This window comes from Mastomys coucha, unplaced genomic scaffold (assembly GCF_008632895.1).
Source record: "Mastomys coucha isolate ucsf_1 unplaced genomic scaffold, UCSF_Mcou_1 pScaffold23, whole genome shotgun sequence".
NCBI lineage: Eukaryota > Metazoa > Chordata > Mammalia > Rodentia > Muridae > Mastomys > Mastomys coucha.
Genome location: NW_022196906.1, coordinates 49365440 through 49388881, shown reverse-complemented (window position 1 = coordinate 49388881; position 23442 = coordinate 49365440). Strand labels below are relative to the sequence as shown.

General features: G+C 40.2%; 1 protein-coding gene and 1 pseudogene across 5 annotated transcripts in view; one reads left to right on the top strand and one right to left on the bottom strand.

Moving 5' to 3' along the window:
- The window catches only part of Nrg4 (neuregulin 4), a 107383-nt gene that overhangs the window by 22499 nt on the left and 61442 nt on the right, over window positions 1-23442 (top strand). For 4 of the 5 annotated variants that reach the window (XR_004111437.1, XR_004111438.1, XR_004111440.1 and 1 more), the window contains one exon: window positions 22419-22484. Coding sequence is in view for 1 of the 5 variants with exons in the window: in XM_031343894.1 (XP_031199754.1) it covers window positions 22475-22484 (10 nt within the window). In the remaining 4 variants the exon portion in view is untranslated. Of the gene's footprint in view, window positions 1-21440; window positions 21549-22418; window positions 22485-23442 lie in introns of those variants that run through there. The other variant, XR_004111439.1, reaches the window with a different exon arrangement.
- Window positions 1281-2454, bottom strand: LOC116073621 (annotated as a pseudogene).

The window sequence follows — 23442 nt, the reverse complement described above, 5'->3', positions numbered from 1 at the left end:
TGTGTGTATACATACATGTAGTAGAAAGACTCATACATAGTGTTTTTTTTAACAGACCTTGAGGAAAATGTCAATGATCTGAGATTTGTTTTATAACTAAAACCTCATGAAAATACATGTCAACAAGCTAGGTGAGGTCTGTTTATATAAACCTTCATCTTTATAGTTATGAGCCTATCATTTAACAGCTAAGCCATCTCTCCTGCACAATTTAAAGTAAGTTTGTAGGAAAAGCTATGCCCAAGCATTGCTCAGTTTAAGTTCACTTTTCTTCACCCCTCCCCACTCGCCCACCCACCCACTCCTGCAGGGCTGAGGATCAAACTCAGGATTTCAAGCATTTGACCTACTGAGCCACATCCCCTACCTGACTGGTACATTTCTAAGGGTTAGCAAAGAATTGTAATTATAACTAAAATTTGTGAATAAAGTGAAATGAACTTGTCGGTTTCTAATAGCTGCAAATGAAACTTTGGTCTCTATTTTAAGGGACAGACTACAAGTGGACTTCTTTTTTGATATATGTTATCTTTAGAGAAATGGGAACTAAGATACATTATGTGTTTGAGATTTTAAAGAATCTTATGCATCCTAACCTTGACTGAGTGGTGAATATCTGTAATTTTGTCATTTGGGGGGCTGGGGCAGGAGGATCCCTATGAGTTTGATGCAACATAGAGAGGAAGGAGGGAGAGGGAGATGGAAAATGATTGACAGTGGGGAGAAGGGAGAGAGACAGGAGGGGAACACTAACTGGGAATGGTGTGGGCTTTTGAAGCCTGAAACCTGCCCTCAGTGACGCACCTCCTACACAAAAGCAGCGCCTAGTCTTTCACCAAATAGTTCTACAATTGGGGACCAAGCAATATAAGTCTTTGGGAGCAGGCAGCCATTGTCCTTCAAACCACCACAGGGTTGTTATCTCCCCCTCGCCCCCTCCCTCTCCCTCCTCCTCTTCGTAACTGGTACACACTGTTAACACCTAAATTTTACGTTTCAAAATGCATATTTGCTAGCAGCAATACAAAAGTATTCGTGAAAAATGTATAATCTCTGAAAAGTATGAAAATGTTCCAGCTACTCGTATATTTCTAAATACAAACTGACTAACATATTTGTCACTTCTGTGTAGCTAGAGAAGTTTGCTTTCAAAGCAGATAAAATTCAGTCTTTAAGTATGAATGGTATGAATGACAGTCTTCCCTTTTAATTTCTAGTTGTTTGGGATCCTTAAGCATGCAAAAGCTTCGAACAGGGTCCACAAAGGAGCCAGTGCTGCATCACGGCATCCAGCAGGGCCAGAGCTGGGATGCCTCTGGGTCATCTACATCAGGAGTAGAAGCACTTGAATCATCAGCCCTTGACCACGGTTTGGATGATACCACACCCATGCCCACGTCCTCCCTGTCATCGTGAAGTCCTGGGTTGCCAAGGCCTCCAAAACTGATCTCCAGTTGAGACTATATCACTTGCTGGCTTCCAGAAATGAAGGTCCACAGACAAATCTGCAACTCGAACCTCTTCACTTTTTTACTTATGCAGAACAAATGCCCTTTTCCACTGACCATCAGGACCTTCATTTGGTTTTCAGATATATTAAATTATTCTTTTGCTCGGTCTTTATTTCAAATAGCTTCCCACTTATCCGAAGTCATCTCTTGTGGGCCCTCTTTCCTTAATCTCTTCAATTTTGCTCTCTTTACTTTAACTGTCTGCCTCTGGGTGATCTTCACCCCCGTGGGTTTCCTCAGTCACATTTAATTGATCGATCCAAATCAGTTCATTAATCTGACAGCTCCCCAGTTGTGAAAGCCACCACCTCCATGTTTGTCATCCTGCTTCAGGCCAGATCTACCACTTCTACTGTGCCTAACAATTCACATTTGCCATGAGGATCAAATCCATCGCCTCAGCCCATCCCCCATGCACAGCTTCCTTGAGCCTTTCCCAGGTCACCTCGGCCTCAGACAGGCCATTCAATAATGTCTATCAACTGAAAATTCACCACTTTCACCCTTCAAGTGGCTCTTCAAATCTTCTTTCACAAAGTAGTTGTCCTTCTGGGTCTTCTATAAATTATTTTCCCTTAACCCTGAAGGTGTTGATCAGGTCTCCTCCCAGGTCACATTATTCCTGTTTTCTTCTGAGTCACCAGCAGCTGTGGCTCCTCCTCTTTGTCAGCCACGCCCACTCTGTGGGACAGTGGGTTCTTGTGATCTTTCTGTGACTCCTTGTACACAACTGTTTGACCACCACATTGGAGGTGTTCTAAACCTCAGCCTGAGCTGCACTCTTGGTATGGGGGGCAGGAAGAGGGTGGCCCTACGCCACACACACACCCCTGCACCCCCGGCTGGTGGCTTTTGTTCTTTGCTGCCTTCAATAAGAATCTGATTCCTCATCAAATGGCTGGTCGAATCCATTGTTGAAGCCTTTCTGTAGGTGTCCAGGCATAATGGAGGCTCAGCAGTGCCTTCCTCCATGGATTGCTGCAGACTGAGCCTAGCCAAAAGCATCTGTTTCCAATCTTCCCACAAGATTCATTGTCTAGCTGGGCGGTGGTGGCACACGCCTTTAATTCCAGCACTTGGGAGGCAGAGGCAGGCGGATTTCTGAGTTCAAGGCCAGCCTGGTCTACAGAGTGAGTTCCAGGACAGCCAGGGCTACACAGAGAAACACTGTCTCGAAAAAAACAAAAACAAAAAAACAACAAAAAATTCATTGTCTAATCTTATATATTTTATATATTTACTATATGGATATATTTACTATATAAATATATTCAAGTATAAAATGTATATATATATATACATATATATATATATATATGATATTTAGTAGATGACAGATTATCTTCTTGACTAAACCCTAGAGCCCCACCTCTAACCCCACATCTCCACTTGGCCTCAACCTAGGACTGTAAAGGTTGGAAAAAACAAAAAGTGATATAATTCTAACACCTCAAGGCTATGTCTCTAGGATGCCACCAGCCATCCTCTCTCACAAAAGTTCATGCCTAAAAATACCAAGGGTACTTTGAATATTCTTGGCCCAGGGAGTGGCACATTTAGAAGTGTGGCCTTGTTGGAGTAGCTGTGTCACTGTGGGTGTGTGCTATAAGACCCTCATCCTAGCTGCCTGAAGCCAGTCTTCTGCTAGCAGCCTTCAGATGAAGATGTAGAACTCTCAGCTCCTCCTGCAGCAGGCCTGCCTGGACACTGCCATGCTCACACCTTAATGATAATGATTGAACCTCTGAACCTGTAAGCCAGCCCCAATTAAGTATTGTCCTTATAAGAGTTGCCTTGGGGCTGGGCAGATGGCTCAGTGGTTAAGAGCACTGACTGCTCTTCTGGAGGTCCTGAGTTCAAATCCCAGCAACCACATGGTGGCTCACAACCATCCGTAAGGAGATCTGACGCCCTCTTCTGGTGTGTCTGAAGACAGCTACAGTGTTCTTACATATAACAATAAATAAATCTTTAAAAAAAAAAAAAAAAGAGTTGCCTTGGTCATGGTGTCTATTCACAGCACTAAAACCCTAAGATAGCATAGCAAAACAATCTGCTATGCGGCCGTCATCTGCCGGCAGGGCCCAGGCACTTTGGTCTCTGTGGAGGATCCTGAGCTTGATGTTGATGACCAGTTGTCAGCTCAAGGGTTCTGCTTTCTATGATTTTCATTTCCAAGACTTTACTGTGTTCCTGCCACCTTTCTCCTGTCCCTTTCCTTGTCTTTAAGACGTTTGATCATTACCTCTTCCATCAAAATTCTGCTCTGTTCAGACTCGATTCCTTCTCCATGCAATGCTATGTTATTGATTTAAATATTGTTTGTTTGGTTGGTTGGTTTTTGGTTTTTCAAGACCTTGGGTTTTGTTAAGTGACAATCCTTACATTTTCCTTGGGAACTAGAGTCCCATGGGAACAGAAGGCCACACCCACAGCTGCTGGAAGAAAAGATGACAGTTTTGCTTAGTTCTTTACTTAGACGTGGGCTTTCTCACGGTGTAGGCTTGCCTTCTAAGGCAGAGATCAGCGCAGTGCCAATGTCTTTAAGAAATTCAACACATTCAAAGAATGATTGGTCTTTGCGCTCTTTTGTAATGTATGGTTTATTTTGTGTTCATTTATGGTATTTTGCCTGGTATATCTGTGTGAGGGTATCAGAAACCCTGGAATTAAGATTATAGACACGTGTGAGCTGCCATGTAGGTGCTGGGAATTGAACCTGGACCCTCTGGAAGAGCAAGCCAGTGCTCTTAACCACTGAGCCATCTCTCCAGCCCTACTGGTTTGTTTTTGAATGAGTCCTGAATTGGGCTGTCTCTCATGTAAAGGTACCCCCATCACCACAGAGAACATTCTGGTTTAAAGACTAGCTTGAGCATAAATAAGGAAAGAACCCAGTACAGGGGATTGCTAACCCCAAGTGACTTTTGTGAGGGCCAAAGCTGAGAGGCTTCCTTACCATGTCTGCTGGACCTGCTCTGTTTGGGGTTTAGCTGCCGTCGTCCTCCTGATTTCTCAGAAAGTCAGATAAAGTAATTTAGTTTCGGTCTGCAGTCATGGAATTCTGGTCCCTGTAACTCCATTTGGTTAGCGACTGGCTTCAGAACAGGATCTCAACCCCAAACGGTAGCCTGTTAGCTTTCCTTAGCAGTCTGGACATGTGATCCAAATAGACACTGATCTCTAGTGTTTTCCTCTCAGGAGCATACCCTACGGTGCTTAGAGGGTTAGAGCAAATCAAAGCCCACTTGGGACTGCACACTGTCTGAGTTCAGGTCACCGCTTAAAGGACTTACAAGGGAGCCCAGACAAATTTCATTGCTCTGCCAAAATAATATCATAATATATACACATGCATATAAACAACCAAATGCCCGTGGTTGATAATCATTGCCATTTAAAAGCAACTAGAAGAAAAGAGAGAAGAAGCAACTCTTGTTGCTCTAAAGCAAACCCCCACAAACTCTGTGGAGCTGTGGTACAGATGAGGCTGAGAACTGTAAAGTCTGTTACAGTCCTTCTCATCTGTGTGACAGTGCTGTGTCCCAGTCCTCCCACAAAGGAACGAACAATGTACAGTCATAGGTAGGGTGTTGGACTTTGACAGAAAAGAGTGTAACTCATTACCTCTGTGTGTTTATTTTGTTTGGTTTTTGAGACAGGGGCTGTCTGGAACGGAACTCGTGGTGATCCTCCTGCCCTATTCCCCAGTGCTGGAATTGTGAGGTATGCAGCACAATGCCTGGCTTCCATGACCTCTTTGTAGGTATTTTGTAAAATACCTTTTCTCTGACTCAGCAAGGAGTCCTTAAGATCTTGGTGGGACGGCCTGCTTACTAGCAAGTTACTCTTTCTGGAAGCAGCAGTATGTGGCCTCTACATTTCTTACTGTTTTACTATGGTGGCCACTCAAGGTACAAAAGATTCCATAACTGCAGAAGCTCCAGCCTGTTCCCCCAAGACAACCATAATTCTGTTTCCATCACCATTATTAATTTTTCCTGTTCTTGAATGGCAGATAAATGGAATAATTTTGGTTTGATAAGCATGATTTTATTAGCTTAGCGTTATTATCTCAAAGACTCACCTGTGTTCTTTTCCTTCATAATAATTTTACTTTTTGAAATTATATTACATCATTTCTCCTTTCCCTTTCTTCCCTCCAGTCACCCCCTTGCTCACTCTCTTTATTCATGGTTTCTTTAACTTCAATTGTTGTTACACGCACACACACACGCACACACACACACACATACACACACACACACACACACACACACACACGCACAGATATCCCTAAATACACAATTATAACCTGCACAGCCTGTATGCTCTTACTTGTATATATATGTGTATACTCTTAGGCTACCATCTGATATTAGATAACCAATATGGGGTGGAGAGGGGGGACTCTTCCCTGGAGATTATTTCTCCTGCTCTCAGCATCCCTACAGGCATTTGTCTACTGTTGAGCTTTCCCCTTCTATGTTAGCATATCCATGGGTTATCTCATTGTTAAGGTCTTATTCAGAAAGACATACTGGTGAAATGTCATGGGTATGGCCTCTCTGACATTTCTAGAAGACACAACTTCACAGTAAACTTCCTGTTCCTCTAGCTCTTATGATCTCTCTCCCCGCTCTTCTGCAATGATCCCTGAGCCTTAGGCGCAGGAATTGTATTAGATACATCAATGGGGACTGGATCACCTCATGATCGCTAGTTCTCTACATTATGGTTGGCTGTGGTTTTCCATAACGGTCTTTGTCTGTTGTAAAGTTCTTTGTTTGATGAGCGGTGATAGCTGCACTCAACCTGTGGTAATGAGGACAAACACTTATACTCTGTTGGGAGTGGTGTGGCCTTAGTAAAGTGGTTGTAGGTTCCCCTCCAAGATCCATGACTTTCAGTGGCCTTCAGTCCAATTAGAGAGCTGCTGGTTACCAAGCTACAGTCTTTATTGATTTTTCAAGTTGCAAAATACTACTCCATGATGTGACTGGACCACAGTTTGTGTGCACACACTCCTGGACTGCCCCATAGTTCCAGTGTGTATCCTAGTTTGCGACCATTGCACAGCCGGCTGTAAGCCTTCTGGGACAAGTCTTTTTGTGAACATAGGCTCTCATTTCTCTCGGGTATACCTTAAGGTAAGTTATAGGATGGTGAGTGTTAAACATTGCCGCCCATCTGAGAGCTCCCAACTGTTCCGCACCCCGCTAAAGGTTGATATTAGCGGTCCTTGTAATTTTGCCCAGCCTAGGGGTATATAGTGGCATTTACTTAGAGTTTTCATATGTATTTCTCTATTAATGAGACTAAGTGCCTTTTTATACATGTATTTGCTTTTTAGATAACTTTGATGAAGAATAACATCTTTTGTCCCCCTTTAAAATTTGAGTTGATCATCTTCCCCCTTATTCACTTATAAGAATGCACCTGCATTTACATGCACAAAGCCACACCTAACACACACATACATACACTTTTTATTTTATATATGTGAGGGTTTGTATGTATGTGTGTATAAATACTTATATTATATTATATTATACTATATATATACACCACATGTGCTCCTGCTACCTATGAATCCAGACAAAGGTGTCAGTTTCCCTATATTGAAGTTACAGATGGTCCTCTGCCCACTGGAATAGCAGTAAGTGCTCCTAACCTCTGACCCATCTCTCAGCCTCTTTAAATACTGTGTATACATCCTTTATCAGATATATGTGCTATGAATATTCTGTTTTCATCTGTGCTTAGCCCTTTTATTTTTAATTCATCTTAAAAGAAATTCTTAAGTTTGATATCTGAATGATCATTTTTTTTCTTTAATAGTTCATGCTGTTTGTATCCTGAGCCATCTTTGTTCAAAGTTGTGAGCTAATTCCTTAAAGTGTTTTTTTTTTAGATGCTGAATAGATTTAGCTTTCACACTTTGGTATAAGATCTATTATAATTTTTATCTAAAATATAGGGTTTAGGCTTAATCCTCAATATACTTCTGTTATTTTTATTGTTTGGAGAAGTCACTAAACATTCCATTTTCAAGAATAAGAACAGACTCCATATATTTATGGAGTAACAGGTATATACAGAGTCAGAGGGAACTATTTCTGGCCATCTTTGGAGACCAACTAATAGGTTCAGTTGATTTCTGTGCATTGAATTTGTGTCCCATGTCCTTACCCAATTTGCTCTTTACTTTAAGATTTTAGCACTCTTTTTTAAAAAGATTTATTTTTTTCATCTATTTTATATATAAGTGTACTGTAGCTGTCTTCAGACACACCAGAAGAGGGCATCAGATCTCATTACAGATGGTTGTGAGCCACCACGTGGTTGCTGGGATTTGAACTCAGGACCTCTAGAAGAGCAGTCAGTGCTCTTACCCACTGAACCATCTCTCCAGCCCCAGCAGATTCTTTTGAATATCCTCTTTCCCATTGTTTTTTTTTTCCTAGCACACAAAGGAATGGGTTTCACTGACATTTCATACACACACACACACACACACACACACACACACACACCATTATTTGTTGTTCTTACTCACCTGCCCACAGCTCTTCTCCTTTCACTGGTATCCATTCTTAAAATTTTTGGGCCTGTATATGATTTGTAGTGTGTGCAGTATATGCATATGCATATCCACATATGTGTGTGTGTGTGTGTGTGTGTGTGTGTACAAGAACACATGTTCACATGTGTGTAATCAGGCCTGTAAACCAGGCTAGCCTTGAACTCAGAAATCTGCCTGCCTCTGCCTCCCAAGTGCTGGGATTAAAGGCATGCACCACCACTGTGTGACTAATCTCAATAACTTAACTGTTTATATATATATATATATGTATATGTATACACACACATGGTTTCTTTCTCTCATAGCCTTTTTGAAGCTTTTCCATGTTGTCCCCATTTGTTCCTTTTTATTGATTTCAGTGTTCCACTGTGTGAACATGGCACACTTTGTTTATTCATTCTCCTGGTGATTGACATTTGGGTTTTTTTCCAGTTAGGCAATTGTGAATAATGATTTCCTGACCATTCATTTACACTTCTCTTTATGCAGACTTGCTTTTTTTAAAAAAAACTAAACAAAATAAAACAAAAAAATCATTTCCCTTGGGTAAGTATATGGGAATGCAATAACTGGCTCATACACAAGGTTCGTTAGTTATCTAGTGTTGCATAACAAATACCCAGAGGCTGAAAACAACCAAAATGCATCATCTCTCAGTTTCATTAGATCAGGAACCTTGGAATGACTCAGCCAGATAGCTCCAGCTTAGAGATAATCAAGGAGAGTAGGGAGCGTGCCCATCTCAGAGATCACATGAGTTAGACTCTATTTCCTAACATTCCTTCCTGGTCGTAGCCTCGTGACAAGGCATCTGACGTTCCTCAGAATAAAACAGCCTGGGAGAAGAAGGAATGTAACCAGGAAAGGAGCCACTAGCCTTAAAATGCAGACTTGGACAGCCATCTGATCATGCTGTCCTAACCAACCACATTTAAGGGGAAAAGACTGGACAGTGAATTCTAAGAAGCAGAGTCCATAAGGCTCCATACGGATGGCTTTCTCACACAGTAGTAGTTTGCTTATACTTATAAGAAGTTGCAGTCTTTGGTTAATTCCTTACTATACTTCACACTCCCCTCAAGAGCAAGAACCAAGTCACGTCCTTGTGTGCACATTTGATACAGACAGACTTTTACATGCTATGCATTCCAACAGAGCTGTAGACTCCATTCTGGCTTTAAAGTCACCCTTGTCTAATGACTGTGCTTTTGAGCATTTTCATGTGCTTATTAACCAGCTGTTCATATATCTTCCTTGGTAAAATGACTTCGCATTTTTCCTGTTTTAAAATTGAGCTGTCTTACCACTGCATTTTTGGAACTCACTCTATATGTATGCTAGATGTAAGTGCTTAACTAGTATATAATAAAAAATATTATAAGCCAGGCAGTGGTGGCGCATGCCTTTAATCCCAGCACTTGGGAGGCAGAGGCAGGCGGATTTCTGAGTTCAAGGCCAGCCTGGTCTACAGAGTGAGTTCCAGGACAGCCAGGGCTGTACAGAGAAACCCTGTCTCAAAAAAACAAAGACAAAAACAAAGAAAATTATAGCTTCTCCCAGCTTGTGGCACAACCTTGTATTGTCTTAATAGTTCTGTATAGAGAAAAATGGTTTTTATTTTGATCAAATCCAATTTATCATTCTTTTCTTTATAGTTCATTGCTTTTGATTGTTTTTTTGAGATGATAACCTGCTAGTACGTAGCCCAGGCTGCCCTCAGTGTGCAGTCTTCCTGTTTCTACCTCCCAAATGCTGGCATTAGAGGCACCATCATGCTGGCCAGTTCATCTTTTGCTTATCCACTGTTTATTGATTTTCTTTTTTCATGTATTTATGTATTTATATATGTATGTATGTATTTATTTGTGGTGTGTGTGTGTGTGTGTGTGTGTGTGTGTGTGGTGTATGCTCATGTCATAGTACACATGAAGAAGGCAGAAGACAGCTTGCAGAAGTTGATTCTCTCCTTCTACCATGTAGGTTCCTGAAATAAATATCAGGTAGGTCATCAGGCTTGGCAATGAGCACCTTTATCCACTGAGCCATCTTGCTGGCCCTCTTTGTTGATTTTTTTCTATCTGAACAATCTGTCCATTGTCCACAGTTGGGGAAAGTCCCAAACTGTCATTATATTAACCGTCCACTATATACTGCCAATATGAAAGATTAAAGAGGAACAGGGGCAATATCTCTGACTGGAAAGTGCTTCTGAGCAAATTGAAACTGCTGAGCCCACATGAACAAAGGGGTGTGTAGAGTGCCCCTTTAATTTTTTGCAATGAAAATGCAGAGTCAAGCAGATCCCTGATGATTGTTGTCACCCAAGCTGAATGGTGAGTTCCAGAAGCAAACAGAGATTGGCTGTGACCTCTACCTGCATGTATACACATGTGTATACCTACTTTCACACACACATGTATAAACTAGTATGCACTAACATGTCACAAATACATCAAAAAATAGATAACATAAATTGTATAGACAGTAAAATAATAAGAAATATACTACAAATTTGACAACAACGGTGGAATAAACCAGTCTCTTGAAGGACACAGCCTGACTCACATAGGAAGACACAGACTGTAGGATGCCGTCCCGCAGCTCCTACTTGCGTGGGGTTCCACGAACCGAGGATTTGGAAACCTGTAATGGGTGATAGAGAAAAGAGACAGACGCCAGGAGAATGGGTCTCATCAAGGCGCAACTTTACTTAGTGAACACGGAATATATATATACTTAGATAAGCACAGGCATGCATTTTACATTCAGGTGAGAACAGACATTCGGCAGGATCAAAGCTAAAACTCTAACACAAAGGATTCCAGGACGGGATAGAGAGATCAAAGGTTCACGGCTTCCTAGGGACCTGGTATCTGGTCCTTGAGTCATTTACATAGGCTCCAAACCCCCAGCGAGCTAAGTCTCTGGTTTCGGTTTTGAGTTCTTCCAAGAACACAGCAGGGCCACCACAACAGACAATCGAATAAGTCTCTGTTAAGGAAGTGTGTGAGTGATTAATAACCATCCAATATAGAAAGCACTGGGCCAAATGCACTCACTGGTGGTTTTTAGCAAACACTAAGAAGGAAACGATACCAATTCTCTACAGTCTCTTTCCAAAGAGATTTCCTCTTTCCAATGCTTCCTAATTCATTCTCTGAGGTCCTTAGAACCTTATTACAAAAAAGCACATTTCCAGAGAAGAAAACTTCTGTCCAGAATATCCCATGAACAGAGATGCAAAATCCCTCAATGTACTAACGTCTAATAATGCATAAAAAGAAACATACATTATAACCAGCGGAATCTATGCCAGTTATATGATGCTGTGTGTACGTATAACTGTAGAATGCTGTGTGGAGCATTCTACAATGAATTGCTGTAATCTATAACTTCAACAGATTATTAGGAAAATCACATGATAGCATCAATAAATACATTTGACAAAAATTCAATACCTATTTGTGAGAAGGAATTAACAAAAGTAGAGGGGACATTTTTGCCAGCCCTATAAAGAACAACGTCAAAAAACCTACCACTTTCACCTGTTTAAATGGTGAGAAAATAGAAAACCTTTTGCTGATACCAGGAATATGAAAAGATCCATTCTCACCTCTTTTTTACAACACAGTACTGAATTTGCTAGCTAATATATTAAGAGAAGAAAAGGAATAAATATACAAATTAAGAAGGAAGAGTTAACTATATTTGTGCACAGAGTGATTCTCTATACATATTCCAAAAGAAACAGGCTCTTCACCTAGCAAGCAATCACAGCAAGGCTACAGGATACAAGGTTAATCTGTAAAAGCCAATTGTCCTCTTATTTACTGGCATTGAAAAAATCTTATAGAATTGGAAACTGAAGAGAAAGTATTTAAATTAACTCCCTAAAATATGAACTACACAGGCATAAGTAACAAAGTATAATAAGGATAAAACTCCAAAATCTGATGGAAAAACACAAGGACTAACTAGTGCATTCAATTTGTTGAGATGTCATTTTTTTCCTCAACCCCATCTACAGATTCAATGCAAACCCAATCAGAATTCCTAATCAGTTATTCTTACAACACTGCTAAGCTCGAATGTTTAGTGGAGAGGTTAGGGACACAATAGCAAGCACAGTGCGGAAGCAGAACGATATTGGGTTTATACCACCTAATTTCAAAACTTGCTATTTGTGCATGTAATCAAGACACCATGGCTTAAGTGAATAGGTCAGCAGAGAAAATAGAAAAGCCAGAAGTGTGCCAATGCACAGTCACCTAACATTTGACAAAGGAGCATAAGAAATACAATGTAGCAAGAATTCTGCAACTTTGGTTTCTTTAAAAACAGAAATATAAGAATGTGTTTTTGTTTTGATCCCAGGTGTGGAGATTTGGGGCTGCTTTGGACTGTCTGCAGCAGCTGACTGTAATTTGCCTCATGCTCTAGCAGAGGCATGTTTTTGCCAGCTGCTGATAGTGTCTGTGGAATTTGAAATTCTGGGGACTTTTCAAAGGTTATATAAGTGCTAGGACCCCATAGGCAGGGTGGGCACTGCTAGGAGGTGTGGCCTTATTGGAGTGGGTGTGGCCTTCTTAGAACTGTGTAACTGTGGGGGCAGGCTTTGAGGTCTCCGATGCTCAAGCTATGCTTAGTGTGGCATTCACTTCTTGTGCCTGAGGATCAAGATGTAGAACTCTCAACATCTTGTGCCTGAGAATCAAGATGTAGCACTCTCAGCTCCTTCTCCAGCACAATGTCTGTCTGCATGCCACCATGCTTCTTGCCACGATGATAATGGACTAAACCTCTGAAACTGTAAGCAAGCCCCAAAGAAATGTTTTTTTTCTTTAAAGTTGCCGTGCTCATGGTCTCTTCACAGCAGCAGAAACCCTAACTGAGACACAGTCTTTCCTAGCATTTTGAAATTAGAGAATTTGTTTTAAAATTTTCTTTACCAAGCAATTAAATATTTCTATTCTGTAACTATTAAAAGCAAAGGTATAAGGTGAAATGTCTTTCTAGATCCCTTAGTTAATGAGGTACATTAGTTTTGAACTTGTTTCGGTTTACATAGCTTTAAAATAAACTGGGGCATATGAAAAACAAACTTAAAACAACATTGAAAAAGGAAAATTAAAAGTTACCTGCTCATAGATATTGTGGCAGATAATCACAGTATTAGGGAAGATGGAAAGGTGATGTTGTTACATTGAAACCAAAGCTCAGGCTACTGTTAGGCTACATTGATGCCTTAGCATCCTCCAGTCTCCAGAGGATTCCATTTCAGTCCTACTAGGCAAGACCTGGGCATAAGGAACAGGACTGAATGCAGTTGGCTGGTAGCAGCTGAAGTCAGCATGCAAACCCGCTGTATGAAGGGCCTCATCAGTATCTTTTCCCTAGAACAAGCAGCGAGGAGGGCAGTCTGCTCCAGGAGAAAATCTCCTTTTCTGAAAAAATTTAAGGAGATAGGACTTCCAATGTGTTTACTCTAAATAAAGGGGCAACAAATTTTCTGTAAACAGTCAGGTGGAAAATATTCTAAGATTTTTAAACCATATAAACTTATTTCTGTCTTAATTCACATTGCTATAACAAAATGACAGTGCATTTTGATAGTGCAGATATAACTACATACTAGACAATGACATTTCAGTCCATACTGCACCACATACACAGTGATTGGTGTGCTATATAGCCAAATCCATAGTAGGCTGTATCTTCTGTGCTCTCACAAGGATGAAACCAATGACAGATGCATCTCTCAGAACATTTGCCTGTTAATAAGCAGCACATGGCAGGATTCTGCACGGCTCTGAACGCTTGGAGACCCAGTGTCAGGTGCAAGTGGGAGTGTCTGATGAGGACTATTCTCTGCTTCTATGGTGGTGCCTTGTTTCCAAGTCCTCCAAAGAGGGAGAACATGAAGAAGGCACATGGGATGATAAGGTTTCATGCTGGATAAAGCTTCTTTAAAAACAATAATAAAAGTGTGTACAAACACAGGCAGGTATCTATGGAGACCAGGAGAGGATACTGGAACCATTGGAACTGGAGTTACAGTGGTGCATTCCCATATTGTGGGTGTTGGGAGCTCAACTCGGGTCCTCTGTAAGAAGAGACAGCACTGGCCATCTCTCCAGCTCTGGAGCCTCTTTTTTAAAGACCTTGGTCCTATTCAGGAAGTAGGGGCCCTTTTGACCTAATCACTTTGTAGAAGCCTAATAACCTTTTAACCTGTTGTCTTTGAACGTTAAGTTTCAACACCCATTTTTAAGGGGATACAAACATTCAAACCAGAGCAGCTTGTGTGAAGATTTTACGTGTTCGTTTATGATCCTTGAAATATTTTTAAAATGGTCAGGTATTTCTGCTTGGACTTATATACCAGGCTGCTCTCCTCACAGAGGATATTCCTATAGTCATAGCTCTCAGGAGGCTAAGGCAGGGGGATTGCCACAAGTCTAAGGCAAGCTTACATCTATGACTTAAGTCATCATTCCAGGTCAATTCCAACTAGTGTGTGTGTGTGTGTGTAAAATGTGTGTGTGTAAAATGCTCAGGATCAAGCATTTTACAAAAACAGTCTGGGCTTGGACATATAATAGATTTACACTGCTCTAAGAGAAGTTTTAGCTCTGCAGTCTGCCAGTGGGCTCCTGGCCAGTTCTTCCCAAAAACAAACCTCCCAGTCAAATGTTCTGCACAGGTACACAGAGTACCTATTGCTATTCCCATCAGAGTGTGAGGTCTGCCGGAAAGCAGATGTACTTACACAATATCAGAGGAATCCACACCTCTTCTCTAGAAGAGTCAACCAAGGATAAACAGCTGAAATGGATGAGCAATCAAGGCTTCTCAAATAGTTGAGGAAAAGCAACATTGATTAGAGAAGATCCTGATAACAAATACTGGCCCTGGAAATTATAAAACAAAGGGAACCAAACAGCACCTAGAAATGTTTTATTTTTAAAAAGATTTTATTTTTAATTATGTGTATGTACAGGCAAATGCATGTTGAGTGTAACTGGAGCCAGGCTTATAGATGGTTATGAGTGCCTGGTATGGATGCTGGGGTTTGAACTCTGGCCTCTGGAAGAGTAATGAGTGCTCTAAACAGCTGAGCCATGTCTCTAGCCCTAAAGATGTTTTTAACTGGTACATTGTGAGAGATTAGAGAAGCTATTCTATCCTTCAATTACAGCCATGTGGAATGATAAGTGAATGAAGAGCTCTTTATTGATTAAATATATCACTAAGTCAAAGGCAAGACTTTAACAAGGTACAGCTGAAAAGCCCCCAGACACTGATGTCTGAAAATAGGTTAGATAACAGTGTCGATATAAGGAAGATTAAATCTAGAATTCCGCCAATCTAAACTACACAGTAGTGTGATACAGAGGAGGATTAGCAAAAACAAGAATGGACGGAATTATTAATGTTAAGGAACACAAGGCTTCCAGTAGGAAGGACCCACATGGATATCTAGCATTATTTGGAAAACCTTCCCAAGGATAAGTTTAGGTAACAGTCTCATGAAATTTTGGAACCTTCAGCAGAAATAAAAAAAAAAAAAAAACCTCACAGGAGAAGAGAGAGCTGGTAACTTGCAGGGTTTTAAGATTAAACAGGCACTACAATGTGGTTTACATTTCCAGACACTGAAGCATAATGATACAGTATCCAGATTGGGAATTGTTTCTCAATGTACATTAATATGACCACCTCAATTCTATCATGTGTAAAGACAAAATAAAGATGCCATTCACCATGAAGGAACTCAGATCTGGCAGTGCATCCTGTTATAGAAAGTTGGGTGACAGTACCAGCCAATGAGAGAGAAAACAAAACAGAAGATAGGGGATCTAGGATGTGGGAACCAACCCAGTGAAGAGAAACTTTGGAATGCCAGCTTGATCATTCAGTAGCAATTCTATGGGGAAGTCAGTCAATATAGCTGGTAATGAAAGGGGAAATGGGAAAAGAAGACAATACAATTAGTCACTTCACACAATAAGAAGTTAGCTTGTGGGGCTGGAGAAGTGGTTCAGAAGTTAACAGCACTGCTTTCGCAGAGGTCTCAGGTTTGATTCCAGTACCCACGTGGTGATTCACATCCATCTGTCTATAGTCACAATATCAGCTGGGTTTCAGGATAATCTGATGCCCTCTTCTGGCCACCACAGACACCAGGCACACATGTGGTACACACACACACACACACACACACACACACACACACACACACCTACAGGTATTCAAAATAAGTATTTCAAAAGTCAGCTTGTGTACTGACCCCTGCTGATAAAGATGTAGAGGTACTGTTACCATCCATATCCAAAGGGATCCACAACCTGTGCATTCTATCACCTGTGGATCCATGATACTCAGAAGTTACATCTATCTTGAACATATAGAGACTTATTTTTTGAATAGTATCCTATTTCCACTATCTATGTAGCATTGACATTGGATTAGGTTAGGCATTATAAGTAATCTGGAGAAGATTAATACACACACACACACACACACACACACACACACACACACACACATACACACACACACATATGCATGCATATAGGAAATTTGTCACCTCAAGTGCCCATGGACTGTGGTCCATGCAAGAAGTTCTGGAACTAGTCTCTGGCAAATACTAAGAGACCATCTATCTCATTTGAAATTACAAATGTAGCCAAGAAGAGAAATAAAGAATGCAATTTATTCAATGTTGAAACAAAGCAAGTTAAAGAAGGAGGGGCTAGTGTTAAGAGACTATATCTATGGTGGGGCCATAGACCTTGTCTAGAGTAATAAATAACAGAAAGGAGGACTAGATGCTGAATTATGGCGATTCACATCGGAAACATGCTAGGAAGAGCTTGCCTCTGGGGGAAGGGGTTATGGCTTTCCTCTTATTCTTCTGTTTCCTTGGCCCTCCTCCAACCACCAATGCTTATATGTATAGTGTTTTCCTGGAGACAGTCCCTGGCCTTTGTGTCACACAGCATGTGCATAATAAATGGCTTCAAGTCCAGAGCACTTTTAAAATGTGATTGTTTTCCCGAGTGCAGTATCTGGATTTTCAAACTTCTCTTTCTGCATGTCCTCATGTCACTTGCTGCTCTTCCAGAGGACCCAAATTTGGTTCCCAGCTCCCACAGTAGGAAGCTCAGTAGGAAGACTGATTGTAACTCTAACTCCAGGGGATCTGACACCTTTCTAGACCAGTGTTTCTCAACCCTTGGGTCACAATTCTCCCCAGGAATTATATATCAGATATCCTGCATATTAGATATTTCCAATTCATAACAGTAGAAAAATTATAGTTATGAAGTAGCAACAAAATAATTTTACGGTTGACATTTCTGTAACATGAGAAACTGTACTAAAAAAGGGGTCCTCACATTAGGAAGGTTGAGGACAACTGTTCTAGATTCTTAACGGTATTCACCCACACATGGCATATACTTTCAGAGACACACATACACATAAATAAAAAGACTTTAAAAATGTGTTTTAAATAGAAATCATTATCTTACTCATGGAATATATTTTTCTATTTTTATTTTCAACAGTAGAAATACACATATCTTTCTGTGACATTTTCACATTTACAGAGTTGTACAGCCATTTCCATAACCCAGTTTTGGAACAATTCTGCTCTCTGTAAAGATCCTGTATGTTTGCCTGTAGCTTATGTTTCCAGCCCCAGGCCCAGACAGCTGTTACTCTCCTTGTGTCTCTATAGGTTTGCCTTTTCTACACATTTCATGTAAGTAAGGTCATATGTGTTCTCTCTTATGACTCCTTCACTTAGCTTGTTGTGAAGTTCATCCATGTCTTAACATATGTGACTACTTAATTCCTCATTGTGGTCAAATGGTATTCCATTGTGTGGCCACACCATGACTTGTTTTTCCCTATGCCAATTGATGGGCAGGCTGATTGCTTCCAGTGTCTGTGGATTGTCAGCTGATGGACATTTAGATTGTTTCTAGTTTGGGGACAGCAAGAATGAATGTGTTCTAACCATCTGTGTAAATGTCTTTGTGTAGATTTCTTTCTTATACACTTAGCTTCTTACCCTGCCACCTTGGAACTCTATGGCGGACCACATGCTAGGCACACACTCTGTCACTGGATTGCCCCAGCCCTTACATATAACTTTTCAGGAATTCTCAAAGTGTTTTCCAAAGTAGATGTACCATCTTACGGTTGCGTCAGCAATGAACATGGGACTTAGTTTCTCTGTATCCCTGTCAGAGCTTGCTATTGCCACTACTGTGATTTAGCTATTCAAGTGGGTACAAAATAGTAACTCATCAAGAGTTGTTGTCCAATAGTTACACTTTGTTTAACTTCAGCAGTGTTTGAAAACTACCCTTGACTTTCTCCTTCTGACTCTGCTCCTTTGTTCTGTGATGTGCCTCTTAAGGATGTCTTTAATTATTGTTCTTTACTCTAATTTCTATTGCTTTATTTTATTTCTTCACTATTCTTGGTTACTAAAATAACTTCTAAACGTTTTTTCTCATGCCAACTGTTTTATATACTATCAGAAGATAAACTTTATAGCATGCAGATATGGCCTTGCAACTCCTTTCCCAAAAGTCCTTCATGGCCTTCCCATCGCCCCTCAGGTGATGTTTATGTCTGGATTCTGCTTTTGTCACCCCTGGCCCCCTCTGCTGTGCTATCTCACACTCCTAAAAATCTGTATGCTTTCACTTCTGTGCCCTGCATGCATCCTGGCCTGTGACCTACTAACAATTAGTTTACCACCTTGGAGCCTCTTTGTGCTTTCGAACATCGTGTGAAATGTTCATCCATTTCACTTACAAATGCTTCTTTATTCTCAAGGTTATGCATGAACAATAACACTTTTCCTTATTAGCTAACCAGTATTATTGGTTTTAATGTGTGTGTGTGCTTATATAGTGGTAGACAGCCTAGGCTACACAGCAAGACTCTGGGTTAAATAATGAAATATCACACACACATAGGAGTTGGCAAGTATCTCAGGGTGACCCACATGAAATTATCCTTGTTCTAAGTAAAAACCTGCTTTATAAGAGTTTTTGTGTCAACTTTCTGTCACAGTGGAAAAACCCTGAGAAAGTAAAGGGAAGGAGAAGAAGTTTATTTTGGACCACAGCCATCGTCCATAGCTCGTTGGACCATAGCTTCATTACTTTGGGGCCTGTGCTAGGCAGAGCATGCAGCTAAGCTCTTCATCTTGTGGTGTCTAGAAAACACAGGATGGCTCAGGCTCTCAGTATCCTACTTTAAGGGCCCCATCTCCAAAGACCGGCCTAACTTCCTCCACTAGGTCACATCTCCTAAAAGCTCCACCACCTCCCAGAAGTGCCTTCCGATAAGGACCAGACCATTCAACACATGCGCTTTAGGTGAGGGCACATTTAAGATCCAAACCACAGAGTTGAGTCAGTGAAAGACTTTTTTTAGTTACTTCTTCTGTTTTTCATCCTGTGTCCAATAGTAGATGGACATTTGCTTAAAAGGTACCCACTGCTTAGTACACTTGTTCACAGGTAAATGGAGAAATTGTTCTTAAACACCAAGGCTTTCATTCAGTGAAATGCTAGCTTGAAAATCTTTTCATTTATTAAATTTAGAATCACATGTGTCTAGGTAGCACACATCTGCAAACCCAGCATTTGGGAAGCTAAGGCAGAAGGACTGTAAACTTTAGGCAAGCCTGGGCTGCACATAAAGACTATGTCTTTTTTTTTTTTTTTTTGGATATTTTATTTATTTACATTTCAAATGTTATCCCCTTTCCCAGTTTCTGCCCCACCCCTGAGGCCCCCTACTCCATCCCCCCTCCCCTGCTTCTATGAGGGTGCTCCCCCACTCATCCACTCCTGCCTCCCTGCCCTGGCAGCCCCCTACACTGGGGCATCAAGCCTTCACAGGACCAAGGGCTTCTCCTCCCATGATGCCAGACAAGGCCATCCTCTGCTACATATGTGTCTGGAGCCATGGATCCCTCAAGACTCTGTCTTAAATAATAAAATAAGGAATCACATAGCTCTCCACGTTTTTAATTTCTCATGTATAAAAGACAGTACAAATCATCGTAACATCTCTTAAATGCATCTTGAATGGCTTAAGGTCACGTGATCTCCATGTACAGTTTAGTGTTTATTCCTATATTATTCCTATATTAATTGGCGGCATAATAGTTTCCTAGTTCAGATAAACTAATAAAGGTTATTTTTATCATCTTTTTCAGTCTCAAGTATTGTGTGTTAAAATGATTTATGTATATATGTATGCATATATACATATATACATATATGTAATGAATATATCTATATCGATAAAATTTCATTTGATGTGGGAGATTATATGAGCAATGAAAATAAGCCTACAATCAAAAGCTTGTTTTATATATATGTATATATATATATATGAGCAAATATATTTGTTTCTGAGTTTTATACCCATGAAATAATCTCTGAATTGTGATTTTTAGAAAATAAAGCCATCTAAATACTTAGTATACTTTATATAAAGGAAAAACCCCATATTTCATTTAAACAGATTTACATATTAATATTATAAAACATGATTTTGGAACATAATTTTTTTAGTGTATATGACGATGAGGGATCTTCTCAGAAGGGGAGGAGGAAAGATTCTAAGAACCAGAGGTGATGGGTGACTCCAAAGAGACAGCGTTTCCCAGACATGACAGGACTTATGCTCACGCGCGAGCACGTGCACGCGCGCGCACACACACACACACACACACACACACACACACACACACACACACGAGTGCGCTCAAAGAGATCGTGGCAGCGTGCACAAATGGCTGTGTTACATTTCTCCTGAGACCTTATTTCACCAGATCCATTGTGGGTGCCACCATAGGTGTGAGCTCCGTTTCAACTATTGCTTCGTTCAGTTTGATAAGTTCAAGTCATTATTTGTTCATTTTACATAGTCTCTAAGGGAAATTATTTTTTAAACTCTGTGGTGTATCTGACCTTTAGTTTCACACCAAAATGCTGCTTCTCCACAGACTTACATAACATCAGTTACCAAGACAGGCAGAGATTAGTAAGGGCTCTAAAGAACGTGGCTTATTTCATAACTTTGAAACTTGGACCATGCTTTAGGGGTACCACCTACCACAGCTCCTTTTCTTAGTGAAATCCTGGCCATTTGCTGTTTGGAAACCTGTGGGTGTGGCTCCCTTGACTGCTCCTGACCTCTGTGTGGGTGTGGTTCCCCTGGCTGCTTGTGACCTCTGCTCACACCTTGGTCTGCCTTGACCTCGCCCACACTGAAGTGACATAAATCAGATTTTTGACAGGTTGTAAAGTACGAGTCACTGCTGCCGAGTCCTCAGTGTTCAAAAACTTGTGAAATGCTGCATGTCTAGCAAAATTTACTTTTTTATGGGAATATAAATTTTTGTTGAGGTAAGCCCTGTTATCTGGGGACAAGGGAGAAAAAAATGAGTCACTGATTATACTTTTACTGTGCTTATGTTTCTCTCTGTCTCTCTGTCTCTGTCTCTGTCTCTGTCTCTCTCTCTCTCTCTCTCTTTCTCTCTCTCTCTCTTTCTCTTTCTCTCTCTCTACTTGTCTGTAAAAGAGATTGCCTGCCTCTAGAAGACTTTAATATTGCATGTTCTTATATGAAGTGGTAGATTAAACTTTCATTACAGTCTTTGTACTAAGACAAGAGCTTGCAGTCACAACGAAAGGATAAATGCTTCATCTGCAACTCTATTTTAATGCCTTTGTTTCTGTTATGGTAGCAAACTTCACTCATAAGCAAGCCTCATTTACACTGCCTTGCCAATATCAGACTGTTTTAAGGAAGGGCGTTTGTCAATTGATTGACAGGCAGAATATATAGCTTCTGCTTACTGGACGTGGACGTGCTCTTGTGCAAGCTTTAAAGATGTAACCGAAGTGCCTAAATGCTTTTTGAGATTTTTCTATAGAATGGCCATTTTCAACAGATTGAAAAGTTGGGAGGTCATGGGTTCCTTGCAGTAGTTAGGTTTCTGAGAGCACAAATGTCTCTGGAGGTGGCTCAGTGTCTGCACATCTCCATGCGCATTCTCAAGTGAGACACTGCCACCACTGTTCTCACCCAACGCTACCCTTTTAACGCTGATCTTTGTTTAATCTGTTCATGTCTGTCTGTCTAAGATGCTCAAATTCTGTCACACTTGTTTTATCTTCAACATTTTGGAGTTTTGCTGATGGAACATTTGGCACTTTAGAAAGTTCTCTAAACAGGATAACTTCCCCTAAAATATAAATTTTAAATTATTTTAGGTGCTGTTTTTCAACCTTAATTCTTCCACCAAGAATGAAACTATTTAAAAATTAAGATGCCAACAGGTAATTTCTTGTAAGTTCATATTTTTTGCCTATGTGTAAGTTTACTTAGTAAGAAAATGACCAGTGTATATTAATATAAAGCTGTATTGTCACCCATGCAAAGCCTCCCAAAAACATTAAATAGTTTAGCTTTAAAAGACCTATGTAACATAAAGCTATTCTACTTTTTATTTTGGTTTCATTGTTTTTTTTTCTTTTTACAAAGTGATAGATTCTAGCTTTCTAGTGGTATCAACTTCTCAAATACTAAGTGAATGAAATCAGAATAAAATTAGCTTAAGAGGTAGTAATTCAGATTAGGTGAGTAATCTTAGAAGTTGGATTATTAAGACACATGGCTTTGTATAAAAAAGAAAAGGGAATCTGAAAAAATAAGTTTGAACCAGTTTATTTTCTGTAACACTACATTTTTTGTAGTTTTTTTTCTTCTTTAGTATTGTATATCTTTTTTGATAGTTTCATAGTTACAATCGGAAACTGAATCAAGCTTTTCTTGTTTCTAAAGTAAAAGGAAAATTTAAACTTTTCAAATTCAGACTGGAGATTTCTAGCTCCTTGCAATTATATGTTAACAGGTTTCAATATTTTAGAAGTCAATATACTAGCAAGGTTTTTTTTTAATGGCATATTGTTTTTTAATGCCAAGTTGGATGAGAGGAAGCAATGTCATTTTCTTATTCACATTAGATGATTCTAGGTCATGTTCTAGGCAGAAACAATCAAACTAGCAACATACAATTTTAAAGCAATATAATATTCTCTTTAAGGGGAAAAATCTCAAATTTCCCATGTAAATAGTAGTAGATGAAGACTGGTCATGGAAAGGTCAAAGGTGAAAGAGAAAGCTAGGCTGGAAAAAAATTAGGGAAGGAGGAAAGAGAGACAGAGGAAAGCAAGAGGGAGGGAAGCAAGAGAGAGGGAAGCAAGAGGGAGGGAAGCAAGAGAGAGGGAAGCAAGA